The sequence below is a fragment of the Sorex araneus genome, chromosome 1, assembly GCF_027595985.1.
Source record: "Sorex araneus isolate mSorAra2 chromosome 1, mSorAra2.pri, whole genome shotgun sequence".
Classification (NCBI taxonomy): domain Eukaryota; kingdom Metazoa; phylum Chordata; class Mammalia; order Eulipotyphla; family Soricidae; genus Sorex; species Sorex araneus.
In genome coordinates, this window is record NC_073302.1 from 20,201,065 (window position 1) to 20,228,954 (window position 27,890).

A 27,890-nucleotide genomic window follows, 5' to 3' on the forward strand; every position below is an offset into this window, starting at 1 on the left:
GATGGGCAACATGCAGTGGAGAGAGGGAGCTTCCAGCTCGGTCCTCACCCAGAGCCCCGGTGGCGAGGCCAGACGTGCCCCCTTGCCGGCCCCCCCACCCTCACACTTTGGTGTGAGGAGGCACATTGGGGTAGCCGAGTGACTGCCCCGTCCCTGTTCCTCGAGGAGTGATGGGCTGGGTCCCTCGAAAGCCACTGTGAGTGCTGAGGTGTGTGGGCGGGGCAGAGAGGTCCTGCTGGGTAGAGATCCCGGAAGGTCTCCTGGAGGAGGCAGCATGGTCGGGGTGTGTGGGGGGACTGGAGGATGTAAAGGGCTTCCGATCGAGGCACAGTGTGACAGGGCAGGGAGGCCAGGGAGAACGAGGTGGGTCCCAGGACCTCCTCACCTGGGGAGCGGGCCCTACAGGGCTGGCGGTGGGACCAGGTGGTGGGTGTTCGGGGCAGTGCTTGGTGCCCAGGCAGCAGCGACCTTGAAGGTTCTCCCGGCTGGCGCAGGGTACGAGGGAGAAATCAGTGCCAGCGAGGGAGGGAAGACTGGCACAGGGTGGAGAAGAAAATGGGGCATAAAGCCAACTCTGTGTGTGTGTGTGTGGCGGGTTCGGGCGGGGGTGGGGGGGACTAGAACTGAAGCTGTCGGGGTGTGTGTGTGTGTGTGTGTGTGTGTGTATGTGTGTGTGTGTGTGTGTGTGTGTGTGGCGGGTTCGGGCTGGGGGGTGGGGGGGACTAGAACTGAAGCTGTCGGAGTGTGTGTGTGTGTGTGTGTGTGTGTGTGTGTGTGTGTGTGTGTGGCGGGTTCGGGCGGCGGCGGGGGTGGGGGCGGGGGACTAGAACTGAAGCTGCCGGTGGCTCAGTGCTGGCGTTTTCCAGCCCTGGGCAGGCCAGACCACGGTGTCAGGCAACCCCTGGTACCTGCTGGGCATTCAGAGGGTGTCTGTGGGGCGCAGGGGTGTGGTGGGGGGGCCCTGCAGGTGGAGATGAGAGTGGTGTGGGGGGTGCGGGAAAGGACGCGGCCTCGGGAAGGAGCAGGCCTCAGACGCTGCTCGGGGTGAGTCCGGGAGCGTGGTTTGTGGGTGTTACTGAGGGTCAGGGCAGCCCTGCGGACAGACCCCGTGCACCGCCCCCCCCCGCCTTTCTGCGCTCATGGGGCCTCTGGGAACAGCTCGACCCGGCTCCTCGGAGAGGAACAGTGAGCGGGTCCTGGGGAGGGGCTGGGTGCGGCGGGCACAGACACACACAGCAGCTCCGGGGGCTCCCGCCTGCGCCCCGCAGCCCCCAGGCCTCACAAAGCCCTGCGCCCAGGCCACGATTCATCACTGCACCCAGAGAGCCCCTCACTGCGCCCAGGACAGACCCTCTCTGTACCCAGGACAGACCCTCACTGTACCCAGGACAGACCCTCACTGCGCCCAGGACAGACCCTCTCTGTACCCAGGACAGACCCTCACTGTGCCCAGGACAGACCCTCACTGCGCCCAGGACAGACCCTCACTGCGCCCCGGACAGCCCCTCACTGCGCCCAGGACAGACCCTCACTGCACCCAGGACAGCCCCTCTCTGCGCCCAGGACAGCCCCTCACTGCGCCCAGGACAGACCCTCACTGCGCCCAGGACAGACCCTCACTGCGCCCAGGAGAGCCCCTCTCTGTACCCAGGACAGCCCCTCTCTGTACCCGGACCCCGAGCTCACGTGGCTCCTGCAGCCACCGCAGCAAGACGGAACCGCCCGTCCGCTCCGGCTGGCACCCAGCTTGGCGCCCAGAGAGGCACAGGTGCTTGGGGGCCTGCGTGAGGTGGTGTGAGCTTCCCCCTGTGTTCTCTCGCTGCTGCCCACACTCACCTCCGCTGTCGCAGGTGCACGGCGACTTTTCTCTCTTTCTCTCTCTCTCCTCCGTGGCAAGTGCTTCCTCGGTGCCAGCTGGCCGTCCTGGGTTTAACTTGATTCTGGCTCTGCCTCGTGGGGGAGCATCGGATCCTCCATGTATAGCCCTGCAGGTACAGCCCTGCCTTTGTGGCCCCCTGGGGGTCGTCCCGAGTCCTGGTTGGTCCTGGTGCCCCTGGGGTCGGCTCAGCCTCAGAAGTTTCTGCGACGCGACCCCCTTCAGAGGTTTGATGATTTGATTAGTGGCTCAGAAGCCAGGAGAACCGTTGACTTACGGCTCCCAGTTGACGATAAAAGGTTGCTATCAAGAGTCTGGGGGGCGGGGGTGGGGGTCTGGAGCAATAGCACATCGGGGAGGGCGTTTGCCTTGCACACAGTCGACCCGGGTTCAATTCCCAGCATCCCATATGGTCCCCCGAGCACCCCCAGGAGTGATTCCTGAGTGCATGAGCCAAAAGTAACCCCTGTGCATCACTGGGTGTGACCCAAAAGGCAAATAAATAAATCAGTCACTGTATCACTGTCATCCCATTGCTCATCGACTTGCTCGAGCGGGCACCAGTAACGTCTCCAAGGTGAGACTTGTTATTACTGTTTTTGGCATATCGAATATGCCACGGGTAGCTTGCCAGGCTCTGTCGTGCAGGCGAGATACTCTCAGTAGCTTGCCGGGCTCTCCGAGAGGGACGGAGGAATCGAACCCGGGTCGGCTGCATGCAAGGCAAATGCCCTACCTGCTGTGCTATTGCTCCAGCCGAAAGAAAGAAAAAGAAAGAAAGAAAGAAAGAAAGAAAGAAAGAAAGAAAGAAAGAAAGAAAGAAAGAAAGAAAGAAAGAAAGAAAGAAAGAAAGAAAGAAAGAAAGAAAGAAAGAAAGAAAGAAAGGAAGAAAGAAAGAAAGAATAAAAAAATAGAGTCCAAAGGGAAGAGCTGGGTTGGGCGGGGTCAGGCATGAAGCCTCATGCCCTTGGGGGGTTCGGGCTCCCCTGCATCCTACCCTGTGCCCACCAAGACCGAGAAACCCCACCCACAGCTGGAAACTCTAGTCCTAGCCCAGATCTCCCCTTTCTAGAGAACTCGGGGAATGGCTGACCAGGACAAGCTTCTAATTGTGGCTGGTCTTTGGGGTGACCAGCACCCTCCCCTGCACACACACACAGGAGCCCACCCAGAGCTGCCTGTAGTCGAACAAAAGATTCTCAGGTGCTTGGTGCACTTGGGGCTTGGTGGGGGCTCAGCACTCGGTGCTGGACAGGACCAAAAAGATGCTTTTGTTTTCCTATTTTTTTTCTGGGTGGGTGTTGGAGGTGGGATGCCCACTGGGCAGTGCTCAGGGCTCACTCCTGGCTCTGTGCTCAGGGATCACTCCTGGTGGATCCCCCCAGGACCAGTGGAGTGCCGGTGATCAAATCCAGGTTGGCCGTGTGCCAGGCAGGTGTCCCGTCTACCGTACTGTGTCTCCGGCCCCCCCGGGTGGATTTCTTACTCTGTGTCACTGCGTCCACCCGGCTGACAGTCCCTGTGACCTTGAGGGAGGTCCTGACCCTGAGATGACAGTGACGACAAGGTCCACGCAGGGACGGGAGGCCACGTGCAGATGACTGGCAGGCTGAGCCACAAGCTTTGTTGATGCCAGTGATTGATTGGTGCCGTGTGTATCGCGCCCATCCACCACACACACACACACACACACACACACACACACACACACGGTTTGCGGGTGCCGTATTCAGGGGCTGCTTGCATCGCTGCCTGAGCAGTCTGGGTGCTGGGCTGGGCAGGGCCGGGGCAGCAGGCAGATGGCAGTGCTGGCCTGGCTAGCCGGAGGACTCTGGGGTCATTGCCAGGAGCTGGTGCTCCGAGCACTCACTGTTCCATCCCACGGTGGCCAGGGGCCAGAAGCTGGATTTGAACTCAGGGCGGCAGGTGGCAGTGACCTACTGAGCTCAGGTGTTGGCCGTGCAACCTGAGCCAGGGCGTAGCAGCCTCGGCTTCCCCATCTGGGAGATGGGGGCAAGGAGGGACCCAGAGAAAAGGCGAGTGGGGAGAGGGGTGGGGCCGTGCCCGTCTGTGCAGAGTGGGCTGGCACGGGGGCCGGGCAGTGGGGCCCGAGCGTCTCCCCTGCCAGGCTGTCTCTCTGTCTCGGCTTGCCTCCCCCCTCCCCCCGGCCGGGGCCTGCTTCCTGGAGCCCATCTCTCCGTGCTTCCTTCCACAGCCACCCCACTGTGGGCGGGGGAGGAAAGTGCTTGGCCTGGAGTGCAGGGAGGAGACCGGGTGGGCTGCTCAGGCTCGGGGCGTCCCGGGGGGCCCATCTCTGCTCTGCCGCCCTCCTCTGACATTCTCCCACTCCTGCAGGTCAACCTGCTGCTGGGAGCCGGCCGGTCCCTGGGCCTCACCGTGCGCGGGGGCGCCGAGTACGGCCTGGGCATCTACGTCACCGGCGTGGACCCAGGCTCGGAAGCGGAGAGCAGCGGGCTCAAGGTGAGGGGTCCTGCCTTCTCCCGAGGGGGGCTACGTGGAAGCACGGAGGGGCGGGGCGCGGAGGTCTGCGCTGCTGGTCTCACGGGAGTTTCCGGCAGAGCTCCCAGCGCCCCTCCCTGGGGACCCCACCCCTGCACTGCGTTGTGCCTCTATTCGCAGCCCAGCCCAGGACGTGCGCCCCCGCCCCCCTCCACCCCACCCCACCCTGCACCGGGCACCCCAGCTCTCTGCTCTCCTTGGAGCTGGGGGGGGCAGGCAGCGGGCCAGCGGGTGCCTGTGGGGGCCACTGTTTCACAAACACCGCTGACGGTAGGGCTGGTTGGAGGCAGGGAGAGGGGAGAGGTTCCAGAGGGGGCACGCCGGGCAGCTTCAAGGCTGGCATTGAGTGCAGGGCGCCCAGCAGTGATGGACCTCACACGGCTCTGCGGAGTCTCAGGGGGTCCGCAGTGTCTGGAATTGGCCAGGGGTGTCACATAGGCTCCTTGAGCGCCCCTCCCCCACCACTGCCCTCAGGGTGGCTTGTTATGATTCACCTTTTCCTGTTGGGGAAACTGAGGCACACAGAGGTTAATCACACACGCGCACATACATATTGGCGGTCACTCAGCTGATGGCCAGCTGAGCAGGATATGAGCCCAGGCGGTCTCGAACCCCAAAACCCTCGCCCACTAGGTTGTACCGCCCTGTGCAAGTGAGGGCTGAGGGACTCTGAGCTTGGGGGGAGGTGACGGTGAGAGAGGCTGAGACAGCCCACGAGGCCACTGGACCCACGGCACTGGCCCTTATGGTGGGCAGCCTCTGTGGGGGCGAACTCAGCCCTCCTGGGGGAGCCGAGGCAGTGGTGACCCGGGACGGGGCCCCGAGAGCTGCCCTGGGGATGAGCAGGTGGGGGGGGAGGGCGAGATGGGGGTGGGGGGGTGTTCCTGAGGGTGTGCAGGGCTCGGCTCAGGGCCCGGATGGGACACTGCGCGTAGGGCCACACGAGGATGCTCCACAGAGGCTGCGTTCCTGACACGGCGGCGTGAGGGCACCCAGGGGCCTGGGCTGTCAGGACCTCGAGAGGAGCTGCAGGGTCCCTGCTGCCCTGGGGAACACTGCCTCAGTTTCCCCATCACTGCTGGCCTGGCACTTGTCCGGGCCCTTGGCCACGTGGCACTGTGACGGGTCACTCCGCATCTGGGTGTCAGCTTCAGCCTCTGCCTGGACAGCCCTGAGCCCCTCCTTGGCCCCTCTGCGCACCCACCCGCCCCTCCCCTCCCACACAGTCGCCGTCATGAACATCTCCACTCGGGGTCCCTGAGCAGAGCCGGCCGCGAGGGTGCGCCGTCGTGACGAAACGTGCCACCTCGAATCCGTGTACGCGGTTCCTAGTCACCGGGCTCCCCACTCGGGGCCCCCTCTAGTCTGGGACATGGTCCAGGGGAGCCCCCCCACCTCGGATTTGCTCAGTGTGCACTTTTAGCCCCGCGCACCGGCCTCCTGTGTTAGAGAAAAGAAAAGGAAAAAAAAAAGAGGTTGATGGCAGCTACTCCGTGCAGGGTGAAAATTTCAGAAATAAATAAATATGTGCGCGGGGAGGTAAAACGTCCCTGATCCAAGTTGCAGTGCTCCCTGCTCGAAGGCCACTGCTCGGGAGAGAAGAAGAAGAGCGGATGCACAGCAAAACGGAACGGGTTTATTCGGGGAACAGGCAAGCTGGGAAGTTGGCGGACCGAGGGTCCCCGCGCCACCAACCGTCCGTCCCCCTTCTAGCTGGGGGCTGGCTGGGAGAGGAAGAGGAAGCTCATGGCTGTGGGCCGAGCAGGAGGGAGCTCGGAGTCGGGGTGTCGGTGGTCAGGGGGTGGCTGGAGGCCGCCGCCGCGTCTGACTGCTCCTCACCTCGAACAGAGGGGCTGCTCCCAGCTCTGCTCAGAGACGGAGACGGAGGAGGAGAGGGAGGAGGAGAGGGGCAGGGGAGAGGGAGGCAGGCCTGCTGGGGTATGCCTGGCCCCCCCGGGATGTTCCACTGCTGTCTGCCTCCCCTCGTAGCCAGTTACACAGCCGGGAGCAGGAGAACATCCCCCCCCCCCCCCCGGTCTGGAGGACAGAGCAAAGCCCAGGCGGGAAGAGCCGATATGAGAAAGGCGTCTGGGAGGTGGGAGCAGGCTGGGGTGGCGGGCAGAAGCTGGGTGCCGCGGGGCAGAGGCCCCGTCTTCCATGGGCCGGCGGGGGCTCCAGGCGGAGAGGGACACCTGGCTGGCTCTGCATGGCAGGCCCAGGTCTTCTCCCCCTTCTCCAGGCCCGCGTGGGGTTTTCCTCGGGAGCCTGGGAGAGGGTGTCGAGGGGCCCCCTCAGCCGTGCTGCCCCCCCTGCCCCCGTCCACTCTGTTCACCTTTATCATCTTGCCTAGTTCTCACGACCGTGTGAAAAACAAATGTCTGGAGCCCCTCCCCCGGCCCCACCCACCCGTATACTCCCCGCCCCCTGGCTCCCAGCCCAGTGCTGGAGCAGGACTCTGTGTTGCTCTTGTTTGGGGGCCACCCTCGGCGATGCTCAGGGCTCATCCCAGTGGGCTCAGGGGGGCCCTGTGGGATGCTGGGGATTGAGCCCCCGTGGCCACGTGCGAGGCCAGCGCCCTCCCCACCGTTCTGTCTCTCCCGAACCCCCGTTGCTGGGCTTTATGTGCCTGCTTGGCATCCCTCCCCGCGTCCCTGCCCTTTCGCTGTGGCTGCCGTCCGCGCTGGGCCGCAGTGCCCACTGAGAGGCTGCCCCTCCAGCTGGATGCCTGTCACTCGCGTGAGCGACGGGGTGTGAGCCCAGGTTTGTGGGGGTCACACCTGTGTCATCGTGGGGCCCCATTCTCATCAGGAAGGCAGTGCTCATGGGGGCGTCACTGTGCCCGCGTGCTGCTGGCCGGGGCGGTCCTCCCGGCCGCAGTGCTCACACACTGCGGACACAACTTGGCTGTGTCACTTACTCAGTCGGGCTCCCGGTGAGCCACCAGGACGACGCTGGGCCTGTGTCGGTGGCACCAGGGATGGAGCTCACAACCTGCTCCTTGCCGGGCAGGTGCTTGGTGCGGAGTCCTTATCCCTGCGTCACCGAAGCCCCCGGTGATGACGTCGGGCGACTGTCCCCACTGGATGACCAGGCGTTGTAGGCTCCTTCTGCTAAAGGTGAACGTCTTTCTGACGGCAGAGGCTGGGGTGGGACCCCAGAGCCCCGGGGGGCTGCCTGCTGTAGGGGGAGGCTGGGACAACCCAGGCCCTGGCTCTGGCCGGCCGCTGACCAGTGTATGGGGGTGGCCGGAGGTCAGCTTCCTGCAGGGCGGGCAGCAGGGATGCAGCTGCACCAGAGGATGGGATGGCTGGACGTCTGCCCTGGAGGCGCGTGTTCTTCCCGGCCCCCGGGCAGCCACACCCAGGACCCAGCCCTGTGTGGCAGGAGGGAAGCCAAGGGCGTCCCAGCTGCCAGGACCACACCGCCCCTCCTTCCTCACCTCTTCCCGTCAGCCAGCGCCGTGTACCAAGGCCGCCCTGCGGCTTCTGAGCTGAGCAGACAGACACGGACCCTGACCTTAGAGTAGGCAGACACGTGGGGAATCACACCCCCCCCCTCCCCTGGCCTTGTTTAAGAATAATCGTGAGGAGATCCTCAGAAGGGAGGCATGTATTGAAGCGGGGAGGCCAGCACTGGGCCTGGCTATCTGGGAGGGCATCCTGGAGGAAGGAATGTTAGAGGTGTCGTGTCCAGGACACTGAGCCCGGTGAGAGAGGCCATGGGACTCTCAGTCCCAGAAGTCCCCCGAGTGAAGGGACTGGTTCTGGGACCGGGAAAAGACCAGAGCCTGCAGATGCCGGGAGCCAGGTGGGGAGGAGGTGCTGAGGACTGCTGAGCAGACAGAGCAGCCAGCTGCCAGGGGTGGGGGGGGCAGGGACCCAGGGACCGTGTGGCGGGTATTGATAAGGGTGGATGATGGCCGCTTCTGCCCGTTATTGAGAGAGCTCCGCTGCAAACCCCTTATCTACAGGATCTCATTTGTATTGTGGACGTATGTAAAAATATTCATCGAGCAGAGGAGAGTGTGCCCACCCCAAGAGCCAGCCCAGCTGGGGGAACGGGGGAGGGAGGGTTTTCTCTGGGCTCTGTGACTTCCTAAGGCAGGCCCAGCCTGGAGCCCGGAGCAGGGGCGACTCCCAGAATCACCACGGCGACAGAGCCATCACGCGATGGGCATTTGGAAACAGGGCAGAGGGAGGAAAATCGCTCCCTGGGAGTTTTCCCTGGTCTCTTTCCGTTTTTTTTTTTTCCTCTTCACTCTGTCTCGAGCAATCACAGGCTTTATTGGCTCATAAAACGCCTGCTTCGGCGAAGCCTCCCCAGCCCTGGACACCACCGTCCCCCTGCAGTAAAGCATTTTATATTCCCTGCCACTGTTTTATTTCCTCTCCCAGGCCCCTCGGCTCGGCGAACACCTACCTGCACTCACACGGGCGTCCAGGGCTGATTAATTCCCTTGATTGCCACGTGCTTCCCGCAGAATTAGGCGCATTGAAACGGAATAAAGGGGCTTGGCCGTGTGGGTGGTGGAGCCGGGAACAGACTGTGTTTGTCAAGAAGGCTTCCAGCTGCCGAGTGGAAATTGCCGCCTCCCGGAGTCCAGGAGACCAGCCAGCGGGCAGGGCAGCCCCAGGGCGCGAGACACCCACCTCAGCGGGGATCTTTAGGCTCCCGTCTCCCTGGAAAACTCAAGATTTCTGAGTTTTTCTTCTTTCTTTTGGGTCTTTTGGGACACGCGCCCAGCAGTGCTTAGGGGTGTGACTCCCAGTGGCACCGGGTAGCAGGTGGTGCCAGGGATCAAGCCTGGGACATAAAAACGTATAGGTTTTATGTCTGCGCGTAAAACATGGAGGTTCTTGTTGTTGTTGTTTTAAAGCAGAAGCTTTTGAAACTTCCGGAATTTAGTTTTGTTCGTTTTCTTTCTTTTTGTCTCTTTGTTTCTGGACTGGAGCAATAGCACAGCGGGTACGGCGTTGGCCTTGCACAGGGCCGACCTGGGTTCGATTCCTCCGTCCCTCTCAGCCAGGCAAGCTACCAAGAGTATCCCGCCCTCACAGGAGAGCCTGGCAAGCTACCCGTGGCATATTCGATATGCCAAAAACAGTAACAAAAAGCCTCACAATGGAGACGTTACTGGTGCCTGTTCAAGCAAAAGATGAACAACAGGACAACAGTGCTACAGGGCAGTGCTTTGTTTTGGAGCCACACCTTATGGTGCTCTGGGCTCAGTCCTGGTGGAGCTCTGGAGACGCTGTGTGGTCCCCAGGATTGAACCCGAGTCAGCTGCATGCAGGGTGTTTAGCACAGAGCCCCAGTCCTGACGATTGGCTGTAACTGTCATGATTTTAAATGCCAGTTCATCCCTGCCGTCTCTTGAGGAACACAGATTTTGTGTTGTGTTCGTAAAAGCCGGTGAGGGGCTAGAGCGAGAGCACAGCAGGTAAGGCATTTGCCTTGCACGTGGCAGACCCAGGTTCGATTCCCCGCATCCCATATGGTCCCCTGAGCACCACCCGGAGTCAATTCCTGAGTGCAGAGCCAGGAGTAACCCCTGTGCAACATCGGGTGTGAGCCCCCAAAGCAAAAATTTTTTTAAAAAATTAAAAATAAAAGCTGGTGAGTGGAGAGGTGCAGGGAGGGCATGGGGTGTGATGTGGAGCTCACTGGTAGAGCACTTGTGTTTCATGTTGGGGTGCCAGGGGCCGGGTTCAGCCCCAGGCTCGGCAAACACAAAGCACAATGCAGCTAGAGTGAAAAGGAGGTAAGGCACACAGAGCCGCTTCCAGAAGGCCTCTTGTTATTATCTTGAGAGGGATGTATTTTTCGCAGAGCTGTCCCATTCAGGGAGCCCTAGGATTTATGGGTAGATGGCCGTTTTAATATGCCCTTAGCATGAACATTCTTAAACTGTCGGAATGAATAAGAAGACTCTCAGAGCCAGAGTGATAGTATAGCAGCAGGTAGGGCACCTGCCTTGCCTGTGGCTGACCCCAGCTCGGTCCCTTGCACTCTGGTGGGTCCCCCAAGCCCACCAGGAATGAGTCCTGAAGCGCAGAGCCAAGAGTAATCCCTGAGCACCTCTGGGTGTGGCCCCCAAACAAAACAAAATGACAACAAAAGACTGCCCTTTTATGGGGCTGGAGCGATAGCACAGCGGGGAGGGCATTTGCCTTGCACGCAGCCGACCCGAGTTCGATTTCCAGCAAGCAGGCAGGATACTCTCGGTAGCTTGCCGGGCTCTCCCAGAGGGATGGAGGAATCGAACCGGGGTCAGCCACATGCAAGGCAAACACCTCACTCGATGTGCTATTGCTCCAGCCCCTTCTGGCGCCTTCTTACTGCTGCCACCTCTCCCTGTAAAAATTGCTTTGAGCTGGGGCCGGAGTGATAGCACAGCGGGTAGGGTGTTTGCCTTGCACACGGCCGACCCGGGTTCGATTCCCAGCATCCCATATGGTCCCCCAAGCACTGCCAGGAGTAATTCCTGAATGCATGAGCCAGGAGTAACCCTGTGCATCGCTGGGTGTGGCCCAAAAAGAAAAAAAATAATGATGGCCCCTTTCCTCACACTGGCCATGAAATCTGTCACAATCCCAGATCAAAAATACTCATTTAACAAGTGCTCTCCAGCATGGCTGGAGCGGCCTCTGGCTCTTAGAGCACTGCTGGAGGAGCCCCCTACTCCCCCTCACCCCTCAAAAAAATTATTAAAAGAGCAAATGAAAACAGAAGTGGACTTTATTTAGAGTGATGCTTTCTTTTTTGTATTTTTTTTTTAAGCTGGCGTCTTTAATCGTTTTCTAATCTCATTCCTGCTGCTGGCTTGTGTGGGGAATGTGTTGTGACCCTCATCGTGGGCAGAAGGTCTGGGAGATGGTTTGGGGTGGTGGACCCTGTATACCTCTAAACTCAAACTCACAGAGTGAATTTTCCTATCTCCCCGTTTTGAAAGATCACCCGGGGGTGACCCGGGGATTGGCAGCTGAGACGGGTGAAGACAGAGGGATCTAACTCCGTTACAAATGACTCTCACCCCTCTTGGGGGATGATGGAAGGTGTTTGGGAAAGGCGTGTTTGATGGGGCCGCTGTCGGGCCCTGGGGGTGAGGGAAGGGGAGGAGCTGGCCACCAGCACTGTCACCACTTGACAGATTTCTTTACTTGACGACTGGAGGGTCGGATGAATGCATAACTGTATGTCATACCGTGAGAGCCAGAAAAAGTCAGCAAGGCTTAGGAGGAAGGAAGGAGGGAGCCTCGAATAAACCTGTGGCTTCCAGAGATGGTGCTGTCTCTGGATCACTCAGAGGTCTCGGAGATCCTTGCTTAAATGAAAGGAAAAATAGGGTCTAGGAGTGCAGCTCAGCGCTACAGGACTCGCTTTTTTTAAAAAAAATTATTTATTTTTTAATTAGTGAATCACCGTGAGGGTACAGTTACAGATTTATACATTTTCATGCTCGTGTTTCCCTCATACAATGTTCAAGAACCCATCCCTTCACCAGTGCCCATTCTCCACCACCAATAAACCCAACATCCCTCCCACCCCCGAATCCCGTCTCCCCCCACCCCACCCTGCCTCTGTGGCGGGGTATTCCCTTTTGTTCTCTCTCTCCAACTGGGTCTTATGGCTTGCAATAGGGGTGTTGAGTGGCCATCATGTTAAGTCTCTAGTCTACTTTCAGCACGCATCACCCTTCCCCCGTGTGGCCTCCAACCACATTTTACTTGGTATTCCCTTCTCTACCTGGGCTGCCTTTTCCCCAGAATGTGAGGCCAGCTTCCAAGCCATGGAGTCAACCACCTGGTCCTTATTTCTACTATTCTTGGGTGTTAGTCTCCTACTCTGTTATTTTATATTCCACAGATGAGTGCAGTCTTTCTATGTCTGTCTCTCTCTTTCTGACTCATTTCACTTAGCATGATACTTTGCATGTTGATCCACTTATATGCAAAGTTCATGACTTCATTTTTTAATAGCTGCATGCTATTCCATTGTATAGATGTACCAAAGTTTCTTAAACCAGTCATCTGTTCTAGGGCACTCGGGTTTTTTCCAGATTCTGGCTATTGTAAACAGTGCTGCGATGAACATATAAGTGCAGATATCATTTCGACTATACTTTTTTGCTTCTCTGGGATATATTCCCAGCAGTGGTATTGCTGGGTCAAATGGGAGCTCAATTTCTAATTTTTTGAGAAGCGTACAGGACTCCCTGTGTATGTGTGAGACACTGGGGGCAGCCATTCCCAGAACGACAGAAATAAATAACCTAGTTCTTGGCTCTGTCTGTTGAATGGGGGTTGAGGCAGAGATACCCCATAAGAAGGAGTCCGCCTAGTACTCGGATCGTAGGTTCCAAACACTCTTCTGACAAAAGGATCTGGAACTCTGGGCCGGAGTGATAGCACAGCAGTAGGGCATTTGTCTTGCACACAACAGGCCCAGGTTCGATCCCCGGCAATCCGTATCGTCCCCCCGAGCACCACTAGGAGTAATTCCTGAGTGCAGAGCCAGGAGTAACCCCTGAGCATGGTTGGGTGTCGCCCAAAAAGCAAAAAACAAAACAACAACAACAACAAAAAAACAAGGATCTGGGGCTCTTTGGCCAGGGGGTGACTCGGGGCAGGGGGCTGGGACGGTTCGGTGGGGGTCTTCTCTCGTGCAGGAAACGCAGATGCTGCCAGCAGAGACCTCCCCTGTGAGCTCCCGGGGCCAAGGGAGGACGGACGCCGTGACCTCACGTCCCCGTTAATGTCTTAAGTGCAGGATTGGATTAGTGTGGCCTTTTCCCTACGGAGGAACATCCCCTGATAAATGGGGATGGAAAATCTCCACCAGAACATTATGTCACCGTCGTAGCGGCCGTAGGCAAGGTGCTCCCAGGGACGCCAAGCCTCAGGCAGACACTGAGGCTGAACCGGATGGCGGGCTGTGTGTGGGGGGGGAGGGGCGCGAGCAGGTGTCGGAAGTGTTGCTACTGAGAGATTTTGTGATTTTCATAGGCTCGAGGTGAAGGTGTGGTGGAGTCCTGGCAAGTACCAGTTTAGCCAAGTGCATACAGGTTTTTTTTTTAATCTTTCCCCTATTTGTCACCGTCATACTTGGGGAAAGTGTTGGGGTGCCCACGCCCCTTCTTCTTTCCCTGCTCCTGTCTGCAGCAGGGATGTGGAGCTCCCAGCACCTCCTTCTAGTTTCTGTTCAGCAAGTACTCTTCCCGCCCCAGCCCTGCCCAGCCCAGTCCCCCGCCCCTTCCCAGCCCAGCCCCCCACCCTCCCTCTCAGCCCCCCAGCCCAGCCACCCACCCGCTCCCAGCCACCCAGCCCAGCCCCCCACCCTCCATCTCAGCCCCCCAACTCAGCCCAGGCCAGCCCAGCCCCCTCCCAGCACCCCTCCAGCCCAGCACCCCCTTCCGTTCCTGTTCAGTTCCGCAGAGCAGCCCCTTCCAGCCCTAGCTCAGTGCCCTCCCGCCCCAGCCCTTCCCCCCTCAGGCCTGTAGCCTCTGCCCTAGCCCCACGAGCCAGGAGGGAGTTGGGAACCGCAGTGCCTGGACGTGCACCCAGGGAGAGACTGGTCAGGCCCAGCACCTGCAGGCGCACCTTCCTGCCCCTCGCTGAGTCCCTGTGCTGCCCCGCCGTCAGCCCCCAGCCTTGCCGCCTCCCTGGGAAGAGGCCCAGAGAGCGCCTGCCCATCTTGGCCCAGGAGACGCCGCTGTAAGAGACGCGATGAGGCTTGGAATATCCAAATTCCACAGCCCTCATCTGCCTTGGTAGAGTAGGGGCTGGATCTGAGGGTCTGTGTTTCGCTCGAGCTCACACACACACACACACACACACACACACACACACACACACACACACGCACAGCCATCCTGCCCTTGTATAGATAACTTTTATTAGCATCACGGGGGGGGCGGGGATGCACCGGGGCAGTGCTCAGGGGACTCAGAGGCCACGCCAGCAGTACTGGCCAACCAGGCTGCCCATTGCTTGCCCGGACCCAGTGAGGCACATTGCTCCAGCCCAGTAGTGCCAGGGGCCTCAGGGCCACTGGTGCCCAGGAGTTCACTTGGTACCAAGAACCTAACTCAGGTCATTTCGCAGACTTCACGCCCCAGACCCCTGAGCTGGCTCCCTGGCCCCAGCATCTTCTTGGGAGGTGGAGTTCACGTGTCCCTGAGGGTGAGACTGACAGCTCAGAAGGCCACGGGAGGCCCCTGGGTCCATCCCCAATATTGCATGGTCCCATGGACATTGCCAGGAGCAATCCCTGAGGAAAGAGCTAGGAGTGGTCTCAGCACTGCTGATGTTGCTACCCACCCCCAGTCCCTCTCTAATTTACTCCTTGAAAATAACTGTGGCTTTTTTGCTTTTTTTGGGGGGGTCACACCCAGCGATGCTCAGGGGTTACTCCTGGCTTTGCACTCAGGAATTACTCCTGGCGGTGCTTGGGGGACCATATGGGATGCCAGGGGATCGAACCTGAGTCCGCCGCATGCAAGGCGAACACCCTACCTGCTGTGCTATCGCTCCAGCCCTCAACTGTGGCTTTTTTTAAAATTTTTTTATTGAATCACCATGAGATAAAGCATTACAAAGTTGTTCATGATTGCGTTTCAGTTATAGTGTTCCAACACCCATCCCTCCACCAGTGTAATTTCCCAGCACCAGTGTCCCCAGTTTCCCTCCCCACCTCCCACCCGCCTGCCCTCTCCATCTCTCTCTCTCTGTCTCTCTCTCTCTGTCTCTCTCAGTCTCTCTGTCTCTCTATCCCTCTCTCTCTATGATAGGCACTTCTCTCTCTCCCCTCCCCCTCTTTCTCTTCTCTCTCTCTTTCTTTCTCTTTCTCTTTCCCTCTTTCATTTTAGGTTTTATGGTTTGCAAAAATGCTGAAAGCTTATCAGTTATCTCTTTACCTATTTTCAACCATTCAGTTCTTGTCCAGAGTGATAATTTCCAACTAGTATTGTCATGATGGACCCTCCTCTATCTTAACTACAATCCCCCACAGCCTTGTTGTAATTCCCAACCATTGACCAGTCCTCCTGGCCCCTTTTCCCCAGTCTTGGTTCAAACTGTTGCACTGTCATCCTGTTGTTCATCGATTTGCTCAAGCGGGCACCAGTAACGTCTCACTATGAGACTGTTACTGTTTTTGGCATATCGAATACGCCACGGGGAGCTTGCCAGGCTCTGCCATGCGGGCAGGATACTCTCAGTAGCTTGCCGGGCTCTCCGAGAGGGATGAAGGAATTGAACCCGGGTCGGCCACATGCAAGGCAAAAGCCCTATCTGCTGTGCTATTGCTCCAGCCCTATGGCCCTGGGTATCACTCTCGTATCTTTTTTGTTTTTAATCCCACCAATAAATGCATTCATTCTATATCTGTCCCTCTCCGTCTGACTCATTTCACTCAGCATGATACTCTCCAGGTCCATTCATTATTGGTAAATTTCATGACCTCATGTGTAGTATCCCATTGTGTAGATGTAGCACAGTTTCTTTGGTGGGAATGCCAATTGGCCCAGCCTTTTTGGACAACAATATGGACACTCGTCAGAAAACTAGAAATCGCGCTCCCATTTGACCCAGCAATTCTGGAAATATACCCTGGGTGCCCAAAGACACGCAGCAGGAACACCATCTGCACTTCTGTGTTTATTGCCGCATTATTCACCATAGCAGAATCTAGAAACAACCCGGGAGCAGTGGCTTTTAGTATAGACCCGTGGTTTCCCGACCATCACCACTGTCTGATTGCATAGCATCTCACCCCCAGAGGGGAGCATTAAGTCCTTACTAGGTTTGCTGCCTCCGTAGATTTGCCTGTTGGGGTTATTTCAAATCCATGAGTCAGAGCCTGCATGGCCTTGCGCCTGGCTCCTTTCACTTAGTTGCCTGTCTCAGCAGATTCCCTTTTATGAAGGATGGATATTCTGTCGTGTGGCTGTCTCACGTCGCATTTGTCTTCATTAGTTGCTGGGCTTTGGGGCTGTTTTCCTCTTGGGAGCGTCTTGCTGTGGCTTCCATTCCTTTCTCAGTCCATGGCCGCACGGCCGAGACCAGCCAGCCTCTGGGCTAGTTTGCACCCCACGTTCTAATTTGCTGTTTTCCATGCCATTAAAAACTTGTCCTGAGCACAGTTTGTAAGGCCTGTAGGATACTCTCCCGTCCTGAAGCTGAATTGTAAAGTACCTAACCATTCCCTCAAAATCAAGTGTTTTTGTGTTTTCAATTGGGATGGGGAAGAAAAGTTTTTTTAAAAAGCAGAGCAATAGGGGCTGGAGTGATAGCACAGAGGGTAGGGCATTTGCCTTGCACGCGGCCGACCCGGGTTCAAATCCCAGCATCCCATATGGTCCCCTGAGCACCGCCAGGAGTAATTCCTGAGTGCAGAGCCAGGAGTAACCCCTGTGCATCGCCGGGTGTGACCCAAAAACCAAAAAAAAAAAAAAAAAAGCAGAGCAATAGTACAGTGGGTAGGCGTTTGCTTTGCATGTGGCTGACCCGAGTTCAATCCTTGGCATCCCGTATGTTCCCCAAGCACCTCCAGGAGTAATTCCTGTGTGTAGAGTCAGGGGTAAGCCCTGAGCATTGCCAAGTGTGACCCAAAAAAACCAAAAATAAATAATTTTTTTTTTTTGCTTTTTATGGGGGGGTCACACCCGGCAATGCTCAGGGGTTACTCCTGGCTCTGCACTCAGGAATTACTCCTGGCGGTGCTCAGGGGACCATATGGGATGCTGGGAATAGAGCCCGGGTTGGCCACATGCAAGGCAAACTCCCTACCCGCTGTGCTATTGCTCCAGCCCCAATTCTTTTTTTTTAAGCAACAAATTATGGAAACCTTGGAGGATCTTTCCAGAAGAGCTTCATCCACCTCCCAGCTTATCTGTGGACACTGCTGAGTCCTGTGGGGGATGGGAATGATTTATCCCAGAGAGCACAGAGACGTGGTTCAGGCAAAGTGGTCAGGAGAAGAAGCTTCCCCAGGGTGGAAGGATAAAATAGCCCAGGACCAAGACCCCTCCTCCCCCAGGCCCAGTGTCAAGGGAGATATTAGCGGTCAGTTATTACCCACTCACCCCAGTCTCCATATTTCTTCCTCCTACCATTTATTTAAACACTGTGGCTTACAAAGTCATTCATGGTAATTTCTTACAGGCATTCAATGTTCCAGCACCCATCCCACCACCACTGTCACCTTCCTTCCTCCATTGTCTCTATTTTCCCATCCACCCCCACAGCTTGCCCCGGTAGCAGGCCCATGATTATTTATTGTATATTGTTTGTTACCATTAAATGGTTAACAGGATGGTCAAAGAATATTTTCTTTTTTTTCTTTCTTTCTTTTTTTTTTTGCTTTTTGGGTCACACCCAGCGATGCACAGATGCACAGATGCACAGGGGTTACTCCTGGCTCTGCACTCAGGAATTGCTCCTGGCGGTGTTCAGGGGACCATATGGGATGCTGGGAATCGAACCCGGGTCGGCCGCGTGCAAGGCAAACGCCCTACCCACTGTGCTATCGCTCCAGCCCCCAAAGAATGTTTTCTTAGAAGAAAATTAGTGTAAATTGTTGTATATCACCATGCAGATATTAAGTCCTTGTCTGAAGGTTTACCAAGCTGTTGTTGCAAGTTAAACCCTCTGTGTTAATGTTTTTGTTAGTTGACATTGCTTGGATTCTGCTGTATGTTTATATCCAGTCTGGTGTGCTACTGCTGGGAGATCAGCGTTGCAGAGTTGAGAGATGTTGCTGCCACGTATGCCCGAAAATCCAGTATATTTAACTGGGCATTTAACTGGCCAGTTAAATATTTAACTGGGCGTGACTGCTGGGTCTTCTGGAAGTAGAGGGAGGTAGAGGGAGGTCACCCATCCTGACTCCAAAAAGGACCAGAATTTTCAGAACAAAGACCCGTGTACCTGAAGTTTTGGGCAGCTTAGATTTTCTGTGGCATTCAGTTCTGAAGCAGTGGGGTCTGGCCACCAGTTTCCACATTTCTTATGATTTTCCCCCCTTTTCTGTTATCAACTGGAATGACCATCCTGTGTATTCTGGAGAGCACAGAAAAAGGACTGAGATAGCCCTGGCAGGGCTGGGGTGTGACTCAGGGGTTGCCTTGCGTGCATGACACCCTACGTTGTCTGGAATTCAACACCTGTGACCATTTGTCATATTCCTTCCTGGTTTCTTGGACATGATTGAAGAGCACACCTGTTGAGCCATCTTCAGAGAACATTTTTAAAATCTTGAATTTAGACCTCTGAAGCACTCATGAGACCCAACAACAAACAAATCCGACAGCCCCATCCATAAATGGGGAGAGAAGATGAAGTGACACTTCCCCAGAGAAGAAATACAGATGGCCAATGCAGTAAAAAAAGTGCTCTTCATCGCTTCTAATCAGGGAAACATAAATCAGGACAAGAATGAGATGTCCCCTCACGCCACTGAGAAAGGCATATTCTGGGGAAGTCTGGAAAAGCCAGTGTTTGGTGGGGTTGTGGTGAGAAGGGGAGCTTAGTTTACTGTCAACGGGAATGTCATCTGGCTCAACCTCTATGGAAAGCAAAATGTAGGTTTCTTAAGAGAGTAAGAATGGAACTCCCATATGACCCAGCATTTACCTGCCAAACACAGAAAGCTTTTCATTCAAGAGGATGTATGCACACCATCTTCGTTGCGGCACTTAGGGTCAGCTCAGAATAGCAGTTGGGCTGGCTGGCTTCACACCTACTCTGCTCCTTACTTGCTGGGTGTCCTTGGGCAAGTGACTTCACCTCATTGAGCTTCAATACTGTCATCTCTAAAACAGGATATCCCACTCAGTGCCTCCAGGGTGCTTATTAAGCTTAGAGGGGAATTGTGGGGCTGGAGCGATAGCATAGCGGGTAGGGCATTTGTCTTGCACGCGGCCGACCCAGGTTCGATTCCCAGCATCCCATATGGTCCCTGAGCACTGCCAGGAGTAATTCCTGAGTGTAGAGCCAGGAGTAATCCCTGTGCATCGCCAGGTGTGACACCTCCCCCCCTCCAAAAAAAAAAGAGGGGAATTGTATCCATTGAGCAGCAGTATAACTGGCAGTTAATCGTCCCGGGGGTGACCGTTGCCATTGCTCAGAATCCAGACGGTCCCGTGGCAAGTGGCTTCCCTGCCCTAGCTCTGACCCCGGCTCAGAGCTTGACCTGGCATGAGCCTGGCTTTTTCATCCTTGACGTAGGGTTTGTTGTCTGCAAAAGAGCACAGGGACAAGAGAGGCCCCAAGAGAGGCCTGATTGGCAGGAGAACAGCGTTAGTTGTTAGCAGGCCGGGCGGGAGAGCGGCGTAGGAGAGGAGGGCTCGGGGGTCTGGCTGGATGCCCAGCAGAGGCAGACATCACAGCATCAACATACTCGAGCAGCTTTTCCAGGAATACTTATTTAATGTATTTTTAATTGAATCACAGTGAGATACATAGTTACAAAGTTGTTCGTGATTGGGTTTCAGCCACGTAATGTTCCAACACCCAACCCTTCACCAGTGCACACTTCCCACCACCAGTGTCCCCCGTTGCCCTCCAGCCCACCCCACCACGGCCTGCTATCTCTGTGGCAGGCACTCTCTCCTCCTCCTCCTCGTCCCCCTCCTCTCCCTCCTCCCCTCCTTCCTCCTCCCTCCTCCCTCCTCTCTCTCTCTCTCTCTCTCTCTCTCTCTCTCTCTCTCTCTCTCTCTCTCTCTCTCTCTCTCTCTCACTCTGCCTCTCACTCTTTCTGCCCTTTGGGGAAGAAAGGGCAGAAAGGTTTGCAATACAGGTACTGAAAGGTATAAGGTATATCATATCCCTTTACTTCCTTTCAACACTCAGCTTCCAGGAATATTTATGAAGAGACCAGTGATCGTGGGTAGTGAAGAAACATACAAAGGACATCCATTGAATGTACAGCAGTGGCAGGGGAACATCATGGGGGCGTATTTTTAGTATGATTGAGAAGACCTAGGAGGCCAGAGGTCGAGATGGGCCTTGGGCAGTCTCCATTAGCCTGTCCTGCCCATCCAGGGACCTGGCGTCTGTCCTTCCATATGGGTGCAGAAGTGCTCTTAAGGCTCCATCTCCTCAGAGCCTTAAGATGCAGAGGGGCCACTTCTCCCAGAGAGATTGTCACACCCTCCAAGTAACAAGCCTCAGGCCTGTCTCTTTTTTTGTTTTGTTTTGTTTTGTTTTTGGGTCACACCTGGCAATGCACAGGGGTCACTCCTGACTCATACACTCAGGAATTACTCCTGGCGGTGCTCAGGGGACCATATGGGATGCTGGGAATTGAACCCGGGTCGGCCGCGTGCTAGGCAAATGCCCTACCCACTGTGCTATCACTCCAACTCCTCGGGCCTGTCTCTTAGCTTTTCATTACCCCGGATTATCCTGAAATTTCTGGTGGTGGGTATCAGGCAAAAGGGAGAAGCTGCAAAATGCTTTGAGTGCTGGGAGCAGGTTTCCCTGGAGGCTCTTTGTCTTGGAGAGTGACCAAGTACTGACAGTCCATGTACCCGTGAGAAGAAGCCTGGAGGAAGCCGGGCCGACCAGAACAGGATTCTAAGCAGAAACTGGACCTTTACTGGAAGCTGACTTCCACTCCAAGCCCACATGCCTGTCTTTTTTCTGATAGGATTCAAGGCTCTCCTAGACCCAACCCTTGTCCCCACTGAGCTTCCAGAATCTCAATATTTTTTCCCTTTGTGAGAGAAAAAAAAAAAAAAGATGGATATGGTTTGCCAACTTCTTCACTGTTGGAGATGTCTACCATTTTCTCATTAAAAACTGCATCGCTCACTTCTCTGTTCCCCCCAAAAAGGCCATGAAAGCTCTGACCCTGACGCGGAGGTCTATTAAACATGCATAATGGCAATAAAACTCTTTAATAGAATTTGGATTTTCACCATGGGAATGCTGGGCCGGTGGGGGCCGCGTCCGAGGCTGCACGGTCTGTCCTGAGGAAGGAAGCTTTCGGGAGATGGGGAGGAAGGCGCCCAGGCCGACCTCTCTCTGTGGGCAGGCCATGCTGCTATGTGCATAAGTGCGCGCGCGCGCGCATGCATGCGTGTGTATGTGCGCGCGTTCGTGCGTGCATGCGTGTATGCGCGCGTGCGTGCGTGCGTGCGTGCGTGCGTGTGTGTGTGTGTGTGTGTGTGTGTGTGTGTGTTGGGAGGCTGGGTGCTGGCCACACAGCTGTACACAGACCCAGCTCCTGGCAGGTTTCCCTTTGGACCCCGTCTGGGAAGCTAGGATGAGACAGAGGAACTGCTGTGCTGTGCGCTGTGGTTGCTGCTCTATTCTCTGTCCCCTTCCCTAGGCATGAATGTGGCACCTGCTGTATACATGACAGGGAGCCCCAGACTAAGGGGTCCTGGAGAGGCTTGGGGATGGAGAAATAGATGAATTGGGCCCGTCCAGCTCCCCAGGAAACCCAATTTCTCTGGCTTTCTCTTCCGTTTTTCCTTTTTTTTTTTTTTTTTTTTTTTGCTTTTTGGGTCACACCCGGCAATGCACAGGGGTTACTCCTGGCTCTGCACTCAGGAATTACCCTTGGCTGTACTCAGGGGACCATATGGGATCCTGGGATTAGAACCTGGGTTGGCCGCATGCAAGGCGAACGCCCTACCCGCTGTGCTATCGCTCCAGCCCCCCATTTTTCCTTTTAAAAGGAGGAAGAGGTTGTGGGTAACACGAGGCAGGCTGGCCCGGGGTGAATCCCTGCATCTCGACCTGTCCGTGGGGCATCGCCGCGTGTGGGCAGCCTGCGAGCGCGGCGCGAGGCAGGGCCCGGGATGGAGGTAGCGGGGCGGGCAGAGCGGGCCGGAGAGTGCGCCAGGGCTCAGCGTGCTGGGCCGGACACGGAATCCCTCCTCCCTGGACGTTCCCCGAGCGCCGGGTGCTGTGTCTCTGACTCCGCAGGCGGCCACTGCGCAGTGGTCTCTCATCACGTGACGGCAGGGACGGCCTGTGCGCCTGTGCTGTTAGGGAACCCGCGTCCAGCCCTTAGGCGCCACCCACCTCAGCCGTAGGGACTGAACGTGCTCGAGGCCAGGGCGGGTGTGCCCGAGTGCCCGCCGTGTCCCCGAGGGTGCAGCAGAGAGCACTGACTCCTCTCACCCCACCCCGTGGACCCTCCCTTAACGGGCCAGTACTGGGTCCTGTTCCCAGGGGAAGGAGGTTCAGAGAGAAACTGGGCTTCCGGGGGCGTTGGAGGGACCCATTGATCTACTCTCCATCCCCAAGCCGACCAAGACCCCCCTTCTGTCCTAAGACACCCCCCACCCCTGCCCCCGAGTCCCACCCCTCGCTCCTGGGCCTGCACCAGAGGCTACAACGAGCCCCTCAGCCCCCCTCCCGGGAGCACAGACGGGTCCCCTGTGGCAGCCCCTCCATGCTGTCCTCAGAGCCGCCCGGTCCGCCTGTCCCTGTCCCCTGATGACGGCAGGAGGCAGAGGGAAGCCATCCCCGTGACTCACGCTCCGCGCCCCTGTCCTGGTGATGGATAGGAGGCCCGAGGCGGTGGCAGTGAGGAGAAGAAACCGTCTTCATCCGTTTATCTTTCCCTGCACGCGAGCCAGGAGGGAGAAATTGGGCAGTCCATCACGCCGCCATCTGTCTCGGCTTCGTGGGGTCATCATCACGTCCCGGGGTGGAGTGGGGGGTTCCTGATCCCCTGGCCCCCAGGCTCTGGCCCTGGACCCTCGCTCAGCCTCAGCCTCCCAGCTGGGGGATGCCCAGGTGTGTGTTAGGAGCTGGTTGTGGTGGGTGAGGGGCCGCCCCGTCCCACAGGGGAAGCAGGAAGCACCCTCCTTAGGGGCTTTGTTTTTGGAGGGGAAGCCTTTCAACCCCCCTCCTCCTCCATCCTGGCACCCCAAAGGGAGAGGACAGGTGAGAAGCAGCTGGACTAGAGGTGGGCTGGGAGGAGGGACTCCTGCCCCACCCTGCCTCTGGACCAAGAACTAAACTGCAAACAAGAAAAGCAAAAGGGGGGCCGGAGTGATAGCACAGCAGGGAGGGAGTTTGCCGTGTGAGCAGCTGACCAGGGTCCCATCCCTGGCATCCCTTCTGGTCCCCCGAGCACTGCCAGCAGTGGTTTCTGAGTGTGGGGCCAGGAGTAAGCCCGGAGCATCGCCGGGGCCCAAAAACAAAACAAAAAGGAAAAAAAAAAGAAAAAGAAAAAGTAGGGGCTGGAGTGATAGCACAGCGGGTAGGGCGTTTGCCTTGCATGTGGCCGACCCGAGTTCGATTCCCAGCATCCCATATGGTCCCCTGAGCTCCGCCAGGGGTGATTCCTGAGTGCAGAGCCAGGAGTAACCCCTGTGCATCACCAGGTGTGACCCGAAAGGAAAAAAAAAAGAAAGAAAGAAAGAGAAAGAAAGAAAGAAAGAAAGAAAGAAAGAAAGAAAGAAAGAAAGAAAGAAAGAAAGAAAGAAAGAAAGAAAGAAAGAAAGAAAGAAAGAAAAAGTAACGCCTATTGAAACTCGAGTTGCAGGTGAAGAGTGAACTTCAGTCCGCCTGTGTCCCTGCAATGCAGACAGCATTCATATATGTTTATCATTTATTTATTTTGCAGCGAGCCTTCCGCCTGGGGTCATGATGGGGGTCACTGGAGTTATACCCTGTGATGCCAAGAAGGCCAGATAGTGCCAGGGATAGAATCCCGGGGCCTCACACCTGCCAGCCAAGAGCTGCCCCCTCCCCCACCACCTCCTGGATTCGCCTGCTTTTTTCTTTTTCTTTTTGGGTCACACCTGGTGATGCACAGGGGTTACTCCTGGATCTGCACTTAGAAATTACTCCTGGCGGTGCTGGGGGACCATATGGGATGCTGGGAATCGAACCCGGGTCAGCACAAGGCAAACGCCCTCCCCACTGTGCTATGGCTCCAGCCCCGTCGTCTGCTTTTTTTTTTTTGAAATAGAACCAAATAGTCCTGTTTGGTATCGGGCACCCCTCACCCCACCTCTCTAGGGAGAGCTGGGGAGATGCTTGTGGAACTGAGTTGTCGCCGCCTCCCCCCCACCCCCCGCCCTGGGAGAAGCTTGCACGCGAGGGAAGCCCTCCCAGATGGCCTCCCGGATGCTGGCTCCTGTCATTAAGCTGCCAGCATGACATGAAGGCTGCGTGGGCGGGCGGGGTGGGTTCCCCTCCCTGTGCCAGAGAGAAAGCTGTTGAGGGGGCCGCTTCCGGAAAGGGGGTTTTCCGGCGGGTGAGCAGCGCCACTGCACCCCAGCTCAGCGGCAGGTACTGAGGGGGGACCCAGGGGGGCAGAGAGGCAGCCGCTGCACCCAGAGGCCAGTTCATCTCTGCTCATACCCGCTCCCTGACGTCGGGGAAGCTGGGCTGGGAGGGAGGCCGCGGCCGGGCAGGGCAAGTCTTCACGCCTGAGCACTTGCTGCCGGGTCACGTCCTCAGCAGAGCACTGGGGCTGCCCGAGCTCTCAGCAAAGTCCCCTGTCTCAGCTCTGGGGCTCAAGGCTATGGGAGAATCCCAGATCTTTTTTTTTTTAATTAAATTTTTAAATTTTTTATTTTAATGAATCATCATGAGATACAGTTATAGACTTACAAATTTTCGTGATTACGTTTCAATCAATGTTCCAGTGCCCATCCCTCCACCAGTGCCTGTTCTCCTCCACCAATGTTCCCAGTGTCCCTCCTGCCACCCTCTCCCCTGCCCTCCCCTGCCTCTGTGGCAGACACTTTCCCTCTTACTCTCTCTCTCTCCTTTTGGGTTTATGGTTTGCAATATAGGCACCAAACAGCCATCATGTTCGGTCCATAGCCTACTTCCAGCACGCATCTGCCATCCTGAGTGGTCCCTCTAACCGTCGTTGACTCGGTGGTCTCTTCTCCGTCCCTCCTGCCTTTTCCCCCAGCACATGAGATCGGCTTCCAAGCCATGGGGTCATCCTCCTGGCCTTTAGCTCTACTATCCTGAGGGAATCCCAGGTCTTAACCCATGGATAAGAACGTGGCGTTGGGGGGCTGGAGCGATAGCACAGCGGGTAGGGCGTTTGCCTTGCACTCGGCCAACTCAGGTTCAATTCCCAGCATCCCATATGGTCCTCTGAGCACCACCGGGAGTAATTCCTGAGTGTATGAGCCAGGAGTAACCCCTGAGCATCGCCGGGTGTGACCCAAAAAGAAAAAAAAAAAAACGTGGCGTTGGGGAAGTGGAGACTGGCTAGGACTTCAGAGGGCCAGGGCCAGGGCCAGAGCTCAGAGGGCCGGAGTGCGTGTCTGGGCTGCAGGAGGCCCTGAGTTTGATCCCCTGTACTCGAAGCTGGTTCTGTCCCCTTTGCTGTCCCGCTGACAATAGCCGTGGTGGCGCCCAGCTCCACTGCAGCTTTGAGCTGTCTGGCCCACTGGGCAGGGCGTTGGCCCTGGGCCCCCAGCATATTCCTGGGGAGAACCCCCAAGGTTGGGGGACACAGCAGCCCCTTTTCACACACGAGGCACAGAGTTGGGGGATGGGTTTTGTTTTGAAGTCCTGTGGCGTGTGGACCCAGGCCCTGACATGAGTCTGATTATCTTTTTTTTTTGCTTGTTTGTTTTGTTTTGAGGAAGAGGTCTTTATTTATTTATTTATTTTCTTTTTGGTTCACGCCCGGCGATGCACAGGGGTTACTCCTGGCTCATGCACTCAGGAATTACCCCTGGTGGTGCTCTGGGGACCATATGGGATGCTGGGAATCGAACCTAGGTTGGCCGTGTGCAAAGCAGATGCCCTCCCCACTGCGCTATCGCTCCAGCCCCTTCATTTGTTTATTTGTACCAAGGCAGCAGAGGTGAGTGCTGGGCACCTTTTCTTGCAGCGGCCGAGTCTGACTGTCTTTGAAACGCTCAACCATCATGCCTCCCCCCACCTCCCCGGGATGGTGGAGAGGTCATAGGAGGGTTATAGGTCTGGAGGGCCATGGGGAGGGGTCTGGCTCAGCTCTCGGGGGTGAGGAATGAGGGGTCCGTGTAGGAGAGGCAGCCAGGGTGGAGGAGGCAGAGATGGCTGGGGTGAGGAAGGATCGGTGGACGACTGGGCTGGTCTGGCTGGGAGGCAGGATGACAGTGGTGGCTGGGGGCTGTCAGCGCGGGGTCCGGAGCCGAGCTCCCTGCACAGTTCCAGGCAGCAGCCCCAGAGAAGGAGGCATGGGAGGGGCTGGGCCAATCTCCCTGGAGGCGTGTGTCCCCCCACAGGCCTCTTTTCTGCCTCTGTGACCACCAGCTGGGGTTCCCCGACCACCCTGAGTCCTTATCCTGACAGGAGAGAGAACCTTGAAGCCTGTTCTGCAGGATGTTAAGAATAGTAAGGAATGGGGCTGGAGCAGTAGCACAGCGGGTAGGGCGTTTGCCTTGCTCGCGGCTAACCCGGGTTCAATTCCCAGCATCCCATATGGTCCCCTGAGCACCGCCAGGGGTAGTTCCTGAGTGCAGAGCCAGGAGTGACCCCTGTGCATCACCGGGTGTGACCCAAATAGAAAAAAAAAGAAGCAAAAAAATAAAAAAGAATATTAACGAAGAAGTGGCGTCTGGAGAGATAGGACAGCAGGGAGGGCACTAGCCTTACACACAGCCGACCCAGGTTCAATCCCCAACACCCCAGCGGGCCTCCTGAGCCCTGCCAGGGGTGATCCTTAAAGCGCAGGGCCAGGAGTTAGCCCCGAGCACAGACAAAACAAAAATATGTGGAGGACCCGTCATGGTGACCAAATTACTGTCCCGTTGTGGGACGCAGTAGCTTGGAGTCTGGGGGTCCCCGGCTGTCCCTCCATTGAGCCGCACAGAGGTGGGTGTGGAGGCTGGAATGAGGGCCTTCCCGTGCCTCTGGGAATTTGGACTCGATCCCCCGGGTTGGGGGGGCAGCAGGAGGGCATGAGGGGCAGGGGGGCCATAGCCCCCCTGGGATGCAATCTCTGCTGTCAGATCGTCACGCCTGGTGGTGGGCAGAGATGTGGGGACCTTGTTGTCGCGCGCCGCTTCCACCAGTGAAGAAACACGCAACCCGGAGATTCTTCTTGCAGCTATTTATTCAGAGACCTCATGCATTGGGAAGGAGGGGAAACTGAGAATTGAGGAGGAGCGAGGGACAAAGAGAAGGAACCGACTAGCTAGCCAGCTTCCCCCCTTATATACCTCTCGCTGCTTGTTTACACCCAAGTGTCTGCAACTGATAGGCTAGTTACAGCTCGTGGGCGTGACAGGACATCCTATTTCCTTATTAGGAGTTGTTTTCGAAGCACCACGGTGCAATTAACAAGAAACAAGTGTTGTTTACGAAGCATGTCCTATGGAGGCTCTCCACACCTTGTGGAGTCCAGGCCAGCGCCAAGGGGTGACAGGGACTCTGGTCTCTTCCGTGGCGTCTGCGCTGGAAACGCCCCAGCCACATGAGCGGTGTAAAAAAGGGTGAAAATTAATTTTATTGAATCACCATGTGGAAAGTTACAAAGTTCTCAGGCTTATGTCTCAGTTATACAATGC

At 56.7% G+C, this 27,890-nt stretch overlaps 1 protein-coding gene across 4 annotated transcripts in view; it reads left to right on the forward strand.

Annotated features, from left to right (window-relative positions):
• The window catches only part of WHRN (whirlin), a 79,961-nt gene that overhangs the window by 29,760 nt on the left and 22,311 nt on the right, over window positions 1-27,890 (forward strand). For all 4 annotated transcript variants that reach the window (XM_055130969.1, XM_055130977.1, XM_055130989.1 and 1 more), the window contains exon 3: window positions 4,232-4,357. In XM_055130969.1, coding sequence (XP_054986944.1) covers window positions 4,232-4,357 — 126 coding nt within the window. The remainder of the gene's footprint in view (window positions 1-4,231; window positions 4,358-27,890) is intronic.